The 14,465-nt window shown below is 35.1% G+C and overlaps 1 protein-coding gene across 1 annotated transcript; it reads right to left on the bottom strand.

Moving 5' to 3' along the window:
• Positions 1-834: 834 nt before the first annotated feature.
• LOC125872614 (vacuolar protein sorting-associated protein 51 homolog) lies at positions 835-13,715 on the bottom strand. The gene is made up of 20 exons (XM_049553364.1): positions 13,340-13,715; positions 10,657-10,796; positions 10,306-10,360; positions 10,026-10,133; positions 9,156-9,254; positions 8,978-9,055; positions 8,293-8,370; positions 6,878-7,015; positions 5,911-6,011; positions 5,735-5,802; positions 5,319-5,392; positions 5,174-5,240; positions 4,444-4,559; positions 3,465-3,731; positions 3,261-3,377; positions 2,158-2,229; positions 2,013-2,063; positions 1,639-1,869; positions 1,382-1,558; positions 835-1,171 (listed from the first exon to the last, which is right to left on the bottom strand). Exons 1-20 carry the CDS (start codon positions 13,520-13,522, stop codon positions 1,055-1,057), a joined length of 2,337 nt encoding a protein of 778 aa, XP_049409321.1. The 5' UTR covers positions 13,523-13,715; the 3' UTR covers positions 835-1,054.
• Positions 13,716-14,465: the final 750 nt, after the last annotated feature.

The following is a 14,465-nucleotide window of genomic DNA, read 5'->3' as shown; positions in this document are numbered from 1 at the left end:
GTTTCAACCTTCACCCTTTTTTATACACATCGTGTGATGACATGTTGTTCTATTGTGCTATGCGTGAAAAGCTTGTAGATTTGGGTGAAGAATTCAATCAGAATTATCATCACGTTGTCATCCGTGATATGCTAGGTAAGATGCGTGAAATTATGATTGATGTTGATAGTATAATTTGAAGGTTTATGTTGGTGTGACTATAGTCGTTGACCGGACGATAAAGGATGAATCGTCTATATTGCCACCGATAAATAAAATGGAAGTTGATGAAGATATTGTGAAGAATGATTGTGTGATTTGTTTAGAAGAGCTCGGAATGGAAAGAGAGTTGTTGTGCACACCTTGCTCGTATATGTTCCATGGAGATTGCATTATGGTTAGAGAACGATCATTCTTGCCCTGTTTGCCGTCATGATCTCCTTTAGTATCGATTATCCATTTATTTTGTAGTTAATTCCATTTATTATAATTTTTGTAGTGACAGGAAGAAAGAAGCATTAATTGATGAATAAAACACTTTGATCATTGTTGGCTCAATTATTCACGTTTTTCTTTTACATTGATTGATATTTTATGGGTAAAGTAAATTTATAGAATAATTCCATCTATAATTATGTTTCTCTATGCCATCGTCGTTTGTCTGGATCTTTCATGGGTATTCCACTCCCCCATTTCAATTTATTTATGTTAATTTTCTTTTTTAATTTCAATTTTTCACGTGGCATGTTTAAAATCACAAGTCTTCTTTACGCAAGTATAAGAAAATGTCATCATATATGTTACACAAAAGGGGAAGAAGGATGCTAAGCCCTTTGTGGACATTCTAGTACACTCAAATGTTTAGTTTCAATACAAGAGTTTTTCGATTCCCCTTTAGTTTCCAGCAAAAACAATACCTTCAGGAGTTGGGAAAACTGAAAGTCGTTTAGGAAATGGTAGCCGGAGACAGATAATGCTTATATACACACCTCACAAAAGGTTTTCATGGCTAGCCAGCATCTCATGAACCTTTTCAGATCATGGCAAGCTCGATGGTCACATGCCTCCATAATTATTATGAGGTAGGACTCTGCTCCCGAGCCTTTGCCAGCTTTGCTTGGGTAAGCCTGTCCAGGATAGAAGGTTCCAGAGGGATTGGATCAAGACATCGCTCAGCAGCAGCAACAATTACCTGTTCGTTCAGGAAGATAAGTTCTTGTCAGACAAAAGAACAGTTGAAGCAACAACTCTATCGACATGTACAGTTGCAAGCAAATAAACAGCAGCCTTCGAGAGAGAACTTTCATACTGCACAAAAGGAAGTCATTGAAGAGGAGACACTAGCCAAAGGTTCCTTCGACATAGTAGCTGTAAAGATGATGTGTAGGCATTATCTCTTTACCTCATCAAGCAAAAAATCAACAGCAGCTTCATCATCGGCAGTGTCCTTCAGAGTAGTTTTAAGAAAATGGATGTCCAGCTGAATTTGTTGAAATCCACTACGGTTAAAAGTTTGAAGTCGGACAAATTCTTGTAAACTCTTCAAGCAAAGTTTCACAATAGTAGTTATTACTGATTCCTGCAAAATCAAGGGGCATTCTTATCCATTGTTCTTCAAGACAAATGAGGTTTACCAAGTGACAAACACTAGCACCCAACCTGTGTATGTTCAACTTTTGTAAAAATTTCCATCTTCTGCTTAAACAATTTCGCCAAATGGGACTCAAGAAGTTGACTTCTGGCCTGCTGGGTATTTGACCGTACTATTCTGTCATCTCTTAATGGATTACTACGGGAGGAAATGGTGCTCCCACTGCTGTCAGAACGGCGATGCTTACGCTGGATCCCTTCAGGCAATATACTCTTTAATTCTTTAATGATACTACCTAGCTGGCAATAAGATCAAAAAGAAAATGTTAATTCTTGTCATGTATAACCAATTACATAATTACAATGAGGGGACAGTTTTCGCCCACGCCGCACGTTAACTTCCCGTTCTTATAACAGGAAAAGAAGATAAAGCCAAAAATTACCTCTTGAAGAAGCAGATCAACAAACATATGAACTTCTCTGGGCTCTTTATGCTATACAAACAGGAAAAGGTAAGGCAAGTTAGCACAAACCATCACATTGCTCCTCTTGGGTAAATACTCCTACCTCACCATATGTTCAGCTTACCTTGACCCAATTTGGTGTTGTAAACCTTTTATTCAAGACAACTGATATCTTCTGAGTTCTCATGTTAATATACTGAGAATAAATGGAGATGAAGAGAATCAGAATTTTGATTTCATACTCTACTAATGAAGGTAACAAAAGAATCAACAAACTTCATGTTTCATTTATAAAACTATAATCAAGCTAAGAAGATAATTTGAAAATTGAAACAGTGAAAGATGCTACATAGATAAGTGAGCAATCCATCTAGGACATCATCAAGAACCTTCAAAAGCAAGCATTGGGAAAACATATGAAATCATTTAGATACAAGAAAAACATCTTTATGGCCTACCCACCAACAAAAATTACATTCAGCAGTTCTACTAGATTGAACTGTAGAAAGGTGTTACTTCTTCCAAAGTGTGCTATAATTCATTCACCAGATGAAAAAGTATTTCACAAAAAAAAAAAAAACATATAGCTTATTTTTTAGACATGTAAGGATTTAACAAATAACAACAACCAAGCACTAAGACAGTGCGTGTGCTTACATGATCTGGGATCCCCTTATACAAGTGTTACCTATACCTTTTGCATACTGCATAACCACTTTTCTCCCAATAGAAGATTTTTACACAGTAAACTTCTGTAGTTCTAGAAGTCTACCATTAAATTTCTGTATGTTTCTTAAAGAAACTACATACAAACTTGTTAGCAATAGAAGACTAACCATGGTGGAGACATTAGACTCTCAGTAGTTAAGCAAAATAATTCAGATTCTGTAGTTAAGCCAGTCACTGAAACAGAATAATGGTGTTGGGCTTGGGACCCCTCCAGGGTGGCCCAATGGTTTGGGCTTGGGACTTCCATGTTGGAGGTCTCAAGTTCAAAACCCCTTGCCAGTGAAAGCAAGGGGTTTGCTTCTGGGTCGAGCTCGTCGCACCGGGCTTGCCTAGTGCGGGTTACCTCTCCTATGTGATTTGCGAGCTATTGCATAGGAGCGGGGGTTTTACCCTGTGCGCACCCAAAGGGTAACGGCTGCGGGTTTCCCTTGTCATCAAACAATAATGGTGTTGGGCATCTGTAAGAGAAAGAAGATGCTCAGAATATTAATAACATACATGCTGCAAGAAGTTTTCACCAGCTGCTCTGAAGGTGCGACAAATTTCTGCAGGAACAAAAGCTGGACCATTTTCATAGCCCCGAGACCCACCACCAGAGAAAGACGAGGCAATTTCCTGAAATATTTGAAAAGTTAAGAAGTGTCAATTAAATGGGGCGGAACATATAATTATACTGGCTATAACTATTAGACCACCCCTAACCTCGGTAATTCTGGGAACTGCATTTTGCTCAACAAAAACAGAGAGTTGAGCCAGCACAAGAACAAGCCCAGGAAGTATTTTGTCTCTCTGTATTCCCTCATGAAAGCTTAGATCTTGACCGGCTGGATATTTCTTTCCAGAAAGTAAGAGAAAATGATCATTAAGTTTCCTGAAGAAGTTCTGAAATCCTTCTTGTACCCAGTCAATGACTAAGTCTCTCAACTTAGAAAGCAGTTCCAAGTTTTCATCAAGAAGTTGACGGAAATCCTGTCATACAAGAAATCAAAGCAAAGGTGCAACTCAGAACAGAATTCACTAGGAATTAAGTGCCTGTAATCGTGATTTTATAGCTTTATCTTTTCTTTTAGAAGGTAGGGTTCCTTGTGATACAGGAAGCAAGTTTATTTATCTTTGATACAGGGAGCTAGTTTATGTCTAGTTGAGTTATAATTCAGGTAGTTGTTTTGGCCTAATTAATAGTTAAAACTATCTGTCAATTACTTGAGATCAATTTTATTGACGTCTCGAGCAAAGACCACAGAGAGTAAAGAAGCATTTCAATAATTTAATAGCAGTGCAAATTTGTAAAAAGCACCCTCATATTGTTAATGCATTCCAGAGAACTATTCACAAGAAAATTATCTCACATGGAAATGGATTTTACTTGCTGGAAGTTCTCCACCTATACTCATAAGAACTCTTCAATCTTTTACTTCTATATCATGTAGATTTCGTAATTGATGTCCAAGTAGGCTCTAACATTGAAGCTAAACACCGTAAGGGCAGAAGTAGAATTGATCAACATATACCATCAACTTTAAAAATCACTCCCGTCCCAACCTCCGATGAAGTTGAAAACTTGAGGGGGACAATACATAACTAGTGAAGTAATAACTTTAATAGTGCTGAACAAATACAAGAATTATTTGACATAAGGATAAATAAGAACTTCGAATAATTCCGCCACAGCTTATTTTACCTGTAAGACATCCATACTGCCTTGCACTACTGCCTTCTTACTGGCCTCAAGGGTGGCCTGCAAAGAATTTTCTTCTTCAATACCCTCCATTTGATTACCTACTTTGATGACAGCACCTGACAATTCAAAAGAACAAAGAATAGCCAAAATCAAGATGCATTAGAACTCATGCAACATATGTGGTTTCAATATTAAGGTCATTGTATTGATATAAAGAGTTTATTTTTCTCAAGGTTACTCATTTGTAATAAGCAAAATTCTCTGGTTAAGAAAGTCTACTATGGACTATACATTGAGCTTTCGATCTTACATAGAGCAAAATGTACACATTTTTCAGTTTTATATCCTTTTAAAAGACAAAAGATAAGTTGAATCCATTTTGAGCTGTTCTTTGAAGAATCTTACCCAATCAACTCATGATACATAATATTCAACTTTAGGCAGGTAGAGTAGGTTCTTTGTGAAGAAGGGACAGAAAGCTGGTTCTGCATTTCAATTTCGGGAAATCAGTAAATTCTTATTTTTATTTTATTTTTGAGAAAGAATAGGTTTTTGTTTTATTTTTGAGTTGATGAAAATCACAGGTTCGTTGGTTTGCACATCCTTCTTAGAGATATCTTTATATCTCTTAACTAATCTGCTACATATCTATTTGTATTGTTACTGTATCTTCTTCTTTTTTTCATTTTTAATTTACATGTTATCTATTATTCGGTTTAACAGTACAAACCTGAAATATCAAGTAGGAGATGGCTAAATCTGCTAGCAACGTATTGTTTAACGGCAACATGAGCAGCCTGTAACGACAGAGTCAGTACATCAATGACAATCGAGCATTACAGACTAATAAGAGGTAGTTGTCTTTTATATGCAACCTCCATAGTAATATCACGCAGACCAGCCTCAGGCAACACTCCATCCATGAGAAGCACATCGGTCCAAATAATCCCTGATGAAATATGAGTGCCATAAGATACAATCAGTCATCATTACAGTGTCCCAACACGGTGTTGTCCATGAAAAGCTTGGTTATAGAAACAGTGGACTTGAGATTTTGGAAAGCAGAAGAAAGCTTAATGAACAAGCAAGACTGAAACTAAACAAAACAAACATCTATAGCAGGGAGCAACGCTGTAAGGTAAATAAGAAAACGAAGTCCAAATAAAGGAGTTGAAGAGAAGCAATTGAAAATGCAAAATTAAAATTGAATAAGCAAAATTAAATTGAATAAGCAAAATAAAATAGAAGCCCATTTTACAATGTCCATGAGGTGAATGCTAGTTAAACTTACTTAACATGGCAACAAGATCAGAAGAAGCAAGTTGTTTCTTGATGTGCTGCTGGGTGGCTTCAAAGTGCCTAAATTTGATAGTAATCACAGATGCAAAAATATTAAGCACAAATGATAATGAGAGAACAAAATCAGCTTCACCAAAGAAAGGGATGTGGTGAATAAGAAGTGCGTACATTTTAGGTATGTTTTGTGCAAGTCTGGAAAGTTGCTGTTCTGAATCATGGAAAATAACTCGATAAGCACGGACAGCCTCGGAAAATTCACGAATAGAAGCCTAAGTCATGAATAGGAAATGCATTAGTGTAAATACAATTAGTGCTCAGAAGGAGAAAAAATGAATAATACAACCATACAATTCAAATCCAGAAGAAAGGAACTCCAGAAGCATACTTAAGATCCCAAATATGTGTCCTTTTGGTTTCACCATCTTGTATTAAGCTAAGTGCGGGGAACTAGAATGTTGCATAACAAATATCTCAGCAAAGTGGTATTATCTTTCACATAAATGGGCAAGTCATGTCATAATGCAATTCAATTGAAGTTTAATTATGGTTAGTTTCTTTTCTCAAGTATCATTCACACCCTTTTTGTAGTGATAATTTCCACCTCTTTGCAAGGTTAGGAGGGGTACTCATCTTAAAAAGAAGTAAAGGAAATAGTGTTAGTAATGTAACTAACCAAAAACATCATTGTCATTATTCATATCCCTATCCTTAATTTTAGTTATCCTTATCCCATTTTTTATAACCAAAAGCCTCGCTTACCCCACATGTGGGATGACACAGGGTATGTTGTTGTTGTAAAAGTCTCCCTTAATTAAAAGCCCCATGCTACACTAGGATCTTCACATACTTTATTTTGAAAAACATTTGACAAATCAAATTGTATATCAAAACTTCTTTCACTCCTGACTCCGTCCATTCTCCCTTCTTTCTCCCTCTTCTTCTGTCTTAGTCATTCTATCTATTCGCAATCGTCTCCCCCTTTCTCCTCTCCCTGTCTTCAATCTCTCCCTCATATTTTTCTCTCTTTCTCCTTCTTGTTTCTTCCCCTTGCTTCTTTCTCGTCTCTCTTTGGTATTTACATTGTAGCCTAAGACTCCAACTTCAAAGCATGAGTAATGACCTTGTTTTAACGCACCTCATGAGCAGCAGAAGTAGCTGATTCAGGAAGGTTTCCTTGATCTGCTGAAGCAGGGGGTAGTTCCTTAGATTCTAGATGGAGATCCACAAGGAACTGTTCTAACTTTTCAAATAGTTGCACCTTCAAATTATCAACCTGCATAAAACATATACATTCAAAGATCAACATGTTAGTGTTTGCTCACACTCTTTATAGTTATGGCTTCACAGCCTTTTTTATTTTAATACAAGATGCTACCATTTAAAAAAAAGAGATCAGCATACAAGAAGAAGACAATAGAAGTTTCAGTAATCTTCATTGCACCAATAAACACATGAATTTTTGTTTCAGTCATTTTTAGTATTTACAAACTAAACTCGAACATAGACAGTTATTCCCACATTGATATCCAAAGACTATGAGGTCACGGGTTTCCTCTTTACATCATATATTTTTCTTTTCATCTTGAGGGAAATTATTTTAACAAGCATGCAATGTATAATCCATACCATGAGACTAGCATACAAATAATTTTAGTTACCAACAATCTAGCATATCCTTTTGGCTCTATAAACATACAAAAATGACCACATTTACCATTGCGCTACGTAAAAACACATCCTTAACATTTTCAATTCTCTACTTGAGAAAAGAAAAGGATAAAATTGAAGAGGCAATTAGACAGAAGAAGCTGATTCTAATTCAGAGGTACTGGCAACCGTAGGGTTTTGATGATAATTCAGGGGACATAGGTACCTATGTCTTATGTTCCTCAGACTCTTCAAAATTGTCGTCAGGTGCATGTCGGATCCTCCAAAAGTAGTTTATTTTGGAGGATCTGACATGGGTGCAGCGACATTTTTGAAGAGTCCTAGTAACATAGCTTATGTCTATTTTCCTATTTTAATAGGAAATTTATCATAATCCTTTTAAAAGACCAAAAATATTTTAAGTAATTAAAGGCATATATTTTTAAGACAAACAGTAAAAGAATCTTAGTATATGGCTATCCGAAATATACGAAAGTCATCTTAATATGTATTTCACGCGTTGCTTACCCACATCCCTTCCTAGCCATTCTTACATCAATGATGTAATTCATCAAGTTAACCCATTGTGCAATTAATTCACTAGCTACTGCCGAGCAAGGCATGGATAAAATTGAGACCATCGACATACTCATCTTCACTCTTCACAGAATGGAGAGCTGAGAAAACAACTAGAAGCTAAGCTTCTTGCTGAGAGAGGGACAGTGATATGTCAAATGGGAGTGCAGAGTGCATTTCTTTACTACACATTTATTTGAACTAAAGCAGACTAAAATTCTTATGAAATTAAAACTCCGTTCTAACATTCAAGGATAAATTGAACCATGCAAAACAAGTGATAGAAATGCTCATATATAGAAGCAGAAAAAAAGGTGTGATACAAACCGGAAAATTTAACTGCTTAAGGAGCATAACAGCTTCAGCCCTGGCTTGTATTGATTCAGAATCTGAAAATACTTTTCCCTGTAACCAAAGAAAAAGTAATATGAAAGCTCAACTCTGATCATTTTTGCCAAGTTCTTGATAGAAACCCAAAATGGCTTGAACCAGTGCTCTGCAAAATTTGTATTCAGATTCATCTTTTTCCCTACTCCTTCAAAATTAGCCCTTAGAGAGAGGGCAGATCAAAACACTCCCCAGCATGGCAGAGATCTAAATGGTTCATAGGGATAATGAAACTTTGCTCTGTTTGTTTAGAATGGAGATGAAAGGAAAGGAGAAGTAGCGCTGGACAACTCAAACACAAAATCAACAACCACCGCCCCCGTCTATCCCATTTTTATGTGACACACTTTCCTTTTTAGTTTGTCGCAAAAAGAATGGCACCTTTCTATTTTAAAAAACAATTTAACTTTAAACCTCTCATTTACCCTTAATTAGATGATTTATAGTTGCACAAATGTCTATCTATGGCTTGTTGAAGACCACAAGTTTCAAAAGTCTTTCTTTATTCTTCGTTTTCTCTCCTCCCTTTCCCTCCATCTTAACAAAATATCTAATTCAGTTTAAGTACCCAACCAACTATGGCCTCTCTTGACAAAGTAATTGCTAACTAGAAAAAAGGAGAAACCTGCAAGTGTGTTGTAATAACAGCAATTGCTTCCTCTGAGGCTCTTTTGCAATCCTGGAATGAAGAGTCTCCATATGCCTGGTGATGAAAAAGTGCTGACATTAAAGATGAGACTTTGATGTGCATTTACATCATACAAACAGGAAAAACAGTGGAACAAAGATCACTATGCACAAACCTTGAAAATGGGCATGGCTCCAGTGTAGTATTTCACAGCATCAGCATAGGCATCTGATTTGATACACTTTGCTAACCTAGCGGGTAGATCATATATGAACTGCTCTTTTCCACAGAAAATGAAATCCATGTAACTCACACATAACCAGAAACCAACTCTTATACAATTGATAGCAACATACAACATAAAGTTGCATTTTATCTATTTCGGAAAATAAAGTTACATGATGAACCTGAACAACAAGTCTATAAGACTGCGAAGGTAAAAATACATTTTATTTTTTTCAATTGACATTAGCATTTATTTACAACTTCACCAATCCTTTTTTGACCATTTAATCATGTGAACTATTAAGAGCTCCAAAGATCCAGTGGCTAAACTATGGAATGGATAATTCCTTCCTCCCCAGACCCCACTTGTGGGATTTCACTGGGTATGTTGTTGTTGTATAATTCCTTCTTCTTCCTAAAAACAATTTTCACTTGGTAAGTAAATTGCTCTACATATACCCCATGAATAATGAGTTCAGGTAGCTTGTACTGGAAGTAACAGATGATGCCCTTCTTCAATTAACATCTGGATCAATCTATTTCATTGCTGAATGAGCATTTTAATTTCCCTTGCTTAATTATTTTTTTTATAAGTATTTCCCTGGGTTAAATCATAAACAGTCAAAAGTCAACCACCTCAAAATATCGGGCGTATAAAGGAAATGCTTATTCCTCTATCCTCATCACTAACAGCAAACACCAACTTAGTTGTAAAGGTTGTTATAAGAACCCACAGTTGGTAACTTCAATACTCAATAAGAAAAGACACATTTCACAATTGCGTAAAACATTGCAAGAGCTTAACACCTGACTTTAGTACCTGAACTTTGCGTAGAAGATTACGGGTCCGATGCAATTTCTCTATGTGTTCCCTCTTCTCAAAAAGAGAAGTATTGACCCCATCACTTTTAGATTGCACGGACATTATCTGCAAATAATTATTTTAAGAATGGTAACAGATTATCTGCAAATAATTGAAGAAAATCTAATTCTTGATACACATCTTTCAGTGTTTTGCTGCTTAGGTCATGATTATAACCCAAAAAAAGTTCAAAAATTCCTTAAACAAGTAAAAAGGGAAAAAAGAAAAAAACAAAAACCTTTTCAAGAAGCTGCTCCATATTTGTCTCCATGCCAACAATATTGTTTTTCATCCTGGAAAGGTAATCATATAGGTGAGTTCTTTATTAATGCCAAATGAGAACATGACAAGATAAAACCCAGTTAGTCCTGATTCAACATATAAGCTGAAGCCTAGCATAATAAGTTTAAGAAAGCTCCAACAGTTGCCTGATCCCCCTAATTGAACAGCAGAAATTGAGGACCCATGAAACATGCTATAAGTACTAACAAACTCAACCTACGTAGAGTTAAGTTGCAACTATACCCCCTAATGTTTGTCTCTCAAGGGATGGAATGGGTTCGGAACAACTTTCTAGAACATGGTTTACCTTTTAATTGTGTCTGTGGCACTTACGAACTTGTTGTAATTTTCATATACCAGCATTTGCAGGTCAGTATCAAGATTCTTTATTTCAGCAGCCATTTCAACATGCCTCTGAAGCATACCTTCCAAATTGGACTTCTGCACCTGTATGTTTGATGAAATATATGACATTCGTCCCAGACAAATGAAATCAAAAGTCATATTTATTTTTTCCACGACTAGAAAAGATGGCATGATTAAAGATCAGCTTACTCCTTTTGCAAGCAACGGATTAAGTAAAGACCTCTCTGATAAGTACAAAAGTTCGCAATACAAAAGTTTTACGGAAGACGCCTTAGTCAAAGCCAAACCAACACGGCCACTGTGTCAAAGTTTGCTCCTCCGACTTGGGTAGGCTGAGGTAAATGGGGAAGCATATTCTACTAGGAATACTGATTGATTCTATTGCAATAGACTGCTGACTGAAAGTATGACAATTCATTTTCCTTTTCTTTTCTTCCAGTTGCAAGGATTAAACTGCTATGGGAATTTCATGCCTCTTCTTGAATTTTTTTAGGCTTCTGGTGAAGTTACAAAATAGACATGTCATCAGAAATTGTGTGCCGCATATCAATAGGAGCCATTACCCCATTAAACAGGGTGGAGTTCACTATTTATACCGTAGTTACTATGTATTTACATCCAAAATCCCAACTACCAATGTAGTATCTCAGGTATTGCTATTTGGTGGTAAAAGAACCCTAAGTTGTAGTATATCTTCATGATTGTTGACAATTTCTCTTTCTTTTAAAAGGTAATAATTTTATTCATACAAATGCACAATAGGTGACTGTTCTAATCAAAAGCTTTACAGTTTCTATTTACCAAGAAAATAAATTACAGTTTCTGCTCCAAATAGCTCAAAAAGTTAAGTAGATCTTAAAAACTAGAAACATAGTGCTGCCTGCTCTGAAGAAAAGGAAAAAAAAAGAATATCCAAACATTTTCTCGTAAGGCTGTAAGAATTAATTACTACAGTCAGGCCTCTCTATATACTGGTCATCCTCCACAACAACATTTCACTATAGCAGCCAAGTTAGTTTTTGGAACCGATTTTTAATCTTATGTTATATTATATGTTCTCAATAACAACATTTCACTATATCAGCCAAAAAATATGTTATAGAGCTTTGTCTGTATATGTTCAAAACAGTTTATTTTCTCTTTCCAAAGACGTCGATCCAAACAAAGAAGAGTGAGTAATCCAGATTTATCCTAGTTTTTACGTATTGCCTTGCCATGTTTATTGATGATGCTATAAGCGTCAATTTAAATAGATTGGGAAAAAGGAAAACAGGGATGTCAAGATTAACTTGGTAGGAATTTGTAAATTAAACTGAAGGAGCAACCACATTCACATTTTTAGCATTCTTTCTTTTTCAATGGTACCTAAAACATGTAAATGGTACAAGGATTTGCCTGTGTTAGGTTGGGGTAAGACCAAAGAGTAACTACTGAAGCCTTTCTTTGTTTAGCTCGCATAAATGAGCTTGGCCGAATTTGGCGTAGTTAAGTACTATGACTTCTCTCATTTCCTGCTAGTGGATCAGTCTCGTACTCACAGTACTATACATTCCGTCATCCACTGCAGTTAAGGGGTAAGGATAGGCTCCAGTTACTTTAGTGGAGAATGATATTAGATGTGCACATAGATGAAGAAGCTGCAAGAACCTCCTAGGCCTTGAAGCTAATAACTCTAACAGGTGTATTACCAAAGAAGAATCTTTTCTTCACCTCCATAAGTTGGGAAGCTAAGAAATTAAGCCATTATTGCAAGCTTGTAGATGGGGGATGCAATTTCTGGTTTTTGAAGAAGAACAAAGAAAAAGCTGATATCTTTGAGACTTTGATGCAACAGAAATTTGCATAAGCAATAATCCCGTTATGTAACTTGCTTAGTTGAACATGGAATTTCCTGAAGACCAACAGGTAAAGCTTGGACGGAAAAGATAAATATGGTTCATTATGTTACTCCATTGTTCATTAAACAATCAAAGAGTTATGTTCCATGTCCAAAACCACATTATCATCTACTTACTCCTCCATCCTTACAAAAGCATTACTTCACAAAGTAAGATAGATGATCAAACGCCTGACCCTTTCTAAACTCACATATCCTCTTAATACCATTTTCTTACTCCTCCTTCTACCATTATTTAAGTGCGAACACCATCAAATCGAAACAACATCTTTCTATGACATTTTTCGTCTAAACAAGTCCTAAAATCTTTTAATTTTGTAGTGTACACAGACATACTTCCTTGGAACTACAGAATTCAATAAAATTATTGTTTTATTAATTAAAATAAAAAATTGTTCTTTTTCCAGGATAGCCATATTCTAAGCTAGCATTTAGCCATAGATTTTGGATCAGATTTTGAATATCTGTTTGGTCAAAGATTTTGGATCAAATCCTGAATATCTATCTTCAAAAAAAAAAATCAGCAAGTTCTTTCCAAGTAAAATGGATGTCCAATCACAACTTCGAAAACTCAAATTTTCAAGTTTCAACTTCAAAATCGATCAAATAAGAGCTTAAATTGTTAAAAAGAAGTTATAAATCAAACTAAAACTAATTCAACCCAAAAAAAATTTAAATTTAATCCACAGCAAAATGAAGAAGCAAGCAAGTAAATGAGAGAACATACAAGTAAATTCATGTACTGATCGGCATCAAAGGCAGTAGTGTTAATGGTATCCAAAGTTGCGAATCTGGAAGAAGTATTAGGCGGAACTGAAGTAGAATTAGGATCCGGAGAGTAAAAGCTCGATAATAGATCTCTCATTCTCTTCGCTTTATCGTCAATCGGTACTTCATCATCTACACCCATTTTTTTTTGGTTTTCACGAATTCAGTATCAGTTACTTAAGCTCCACAAATACTTCAATGGCAGAACTGAAGAATTTGAGATCTATCGGTCGTTTAGCTATGGCAGTGAAAAAAATTTGACTTGGAGAAGATGACTCCACATAATTTGTTGAAACTTCATAATAGTCCCTTAAGTTTGAAGTTCTATTCAATTACTCCTCAATTTTTTTATTATCTCACGATCAAATATACTTCTTAACTTTACGATTTTTTTTAAAAAAAGACAGTTTACCTTTACTATCTAGCAAATTAAGAATATTTATTTTGATTTTTCTTTAAAAAAAAATAAAATTATTTTTAAAAATTTATAAAATGTGACACAACGATAAAAAATTACTTCATCGATTATTTAGTTGTGAAATCTTTTTAAAGACGTGCAATATTTTTTAAATGATAGTTAAATAAATATAAGATAATCTATGAAAAGGATATTAAACAAGGGGATATTTAAAAAAAAAACTTGAGATGGACTAAAAATGTTACACAGATGAAATTTATGTTACATGTTGTGATGAAAAGCATATAATGCATAATTCAATTTTAAAGGATAATGGATATGCATCACCTGAATCTTTTTTTCAATTAATATAGTAGCTTTTATTGTAATAACATTATGTAACATATTTAAAATAATAAAATTTTAAAAAATTAATTTTGTTTTTTGTTTTTTACAAGATCAAATTAAGACACATAAATTTAAATAGATTGTTTTCTGTTAAGATACTGGAGACTTGAATAATAACAATATTTTTGAAGGCATAATAAAAACATGGGATCATGTACTATTAAATAAAAAAATATTTTGAAATTAAGAGAAAATATATAAGGAAAGATAGAAGAAACTTACCTAATACTAGTAGGTTTATTAGCTGTCATCCTACAGCCAACCATGTTACACCTATGAC

This window comes from Solanum stenotomum, chromosome 8 (genome assembly GCF_019186545.1).
Source record: "Solanum stenotomum isolate F172 chromosome 8, ASM1918654v1, whole genome shotgun sequence".
Lineage (NCBI taxonomy): Eukaryota > Viridiplantae > Streptophyta > Magnoliopsida > Solanales > Solanaceae > Solanum > Solanum stenotomum.
Note: the sequence above shows the minus strand (reverse complement) of the source record. Positions and strands in the feature narration are given on the sequence as shown.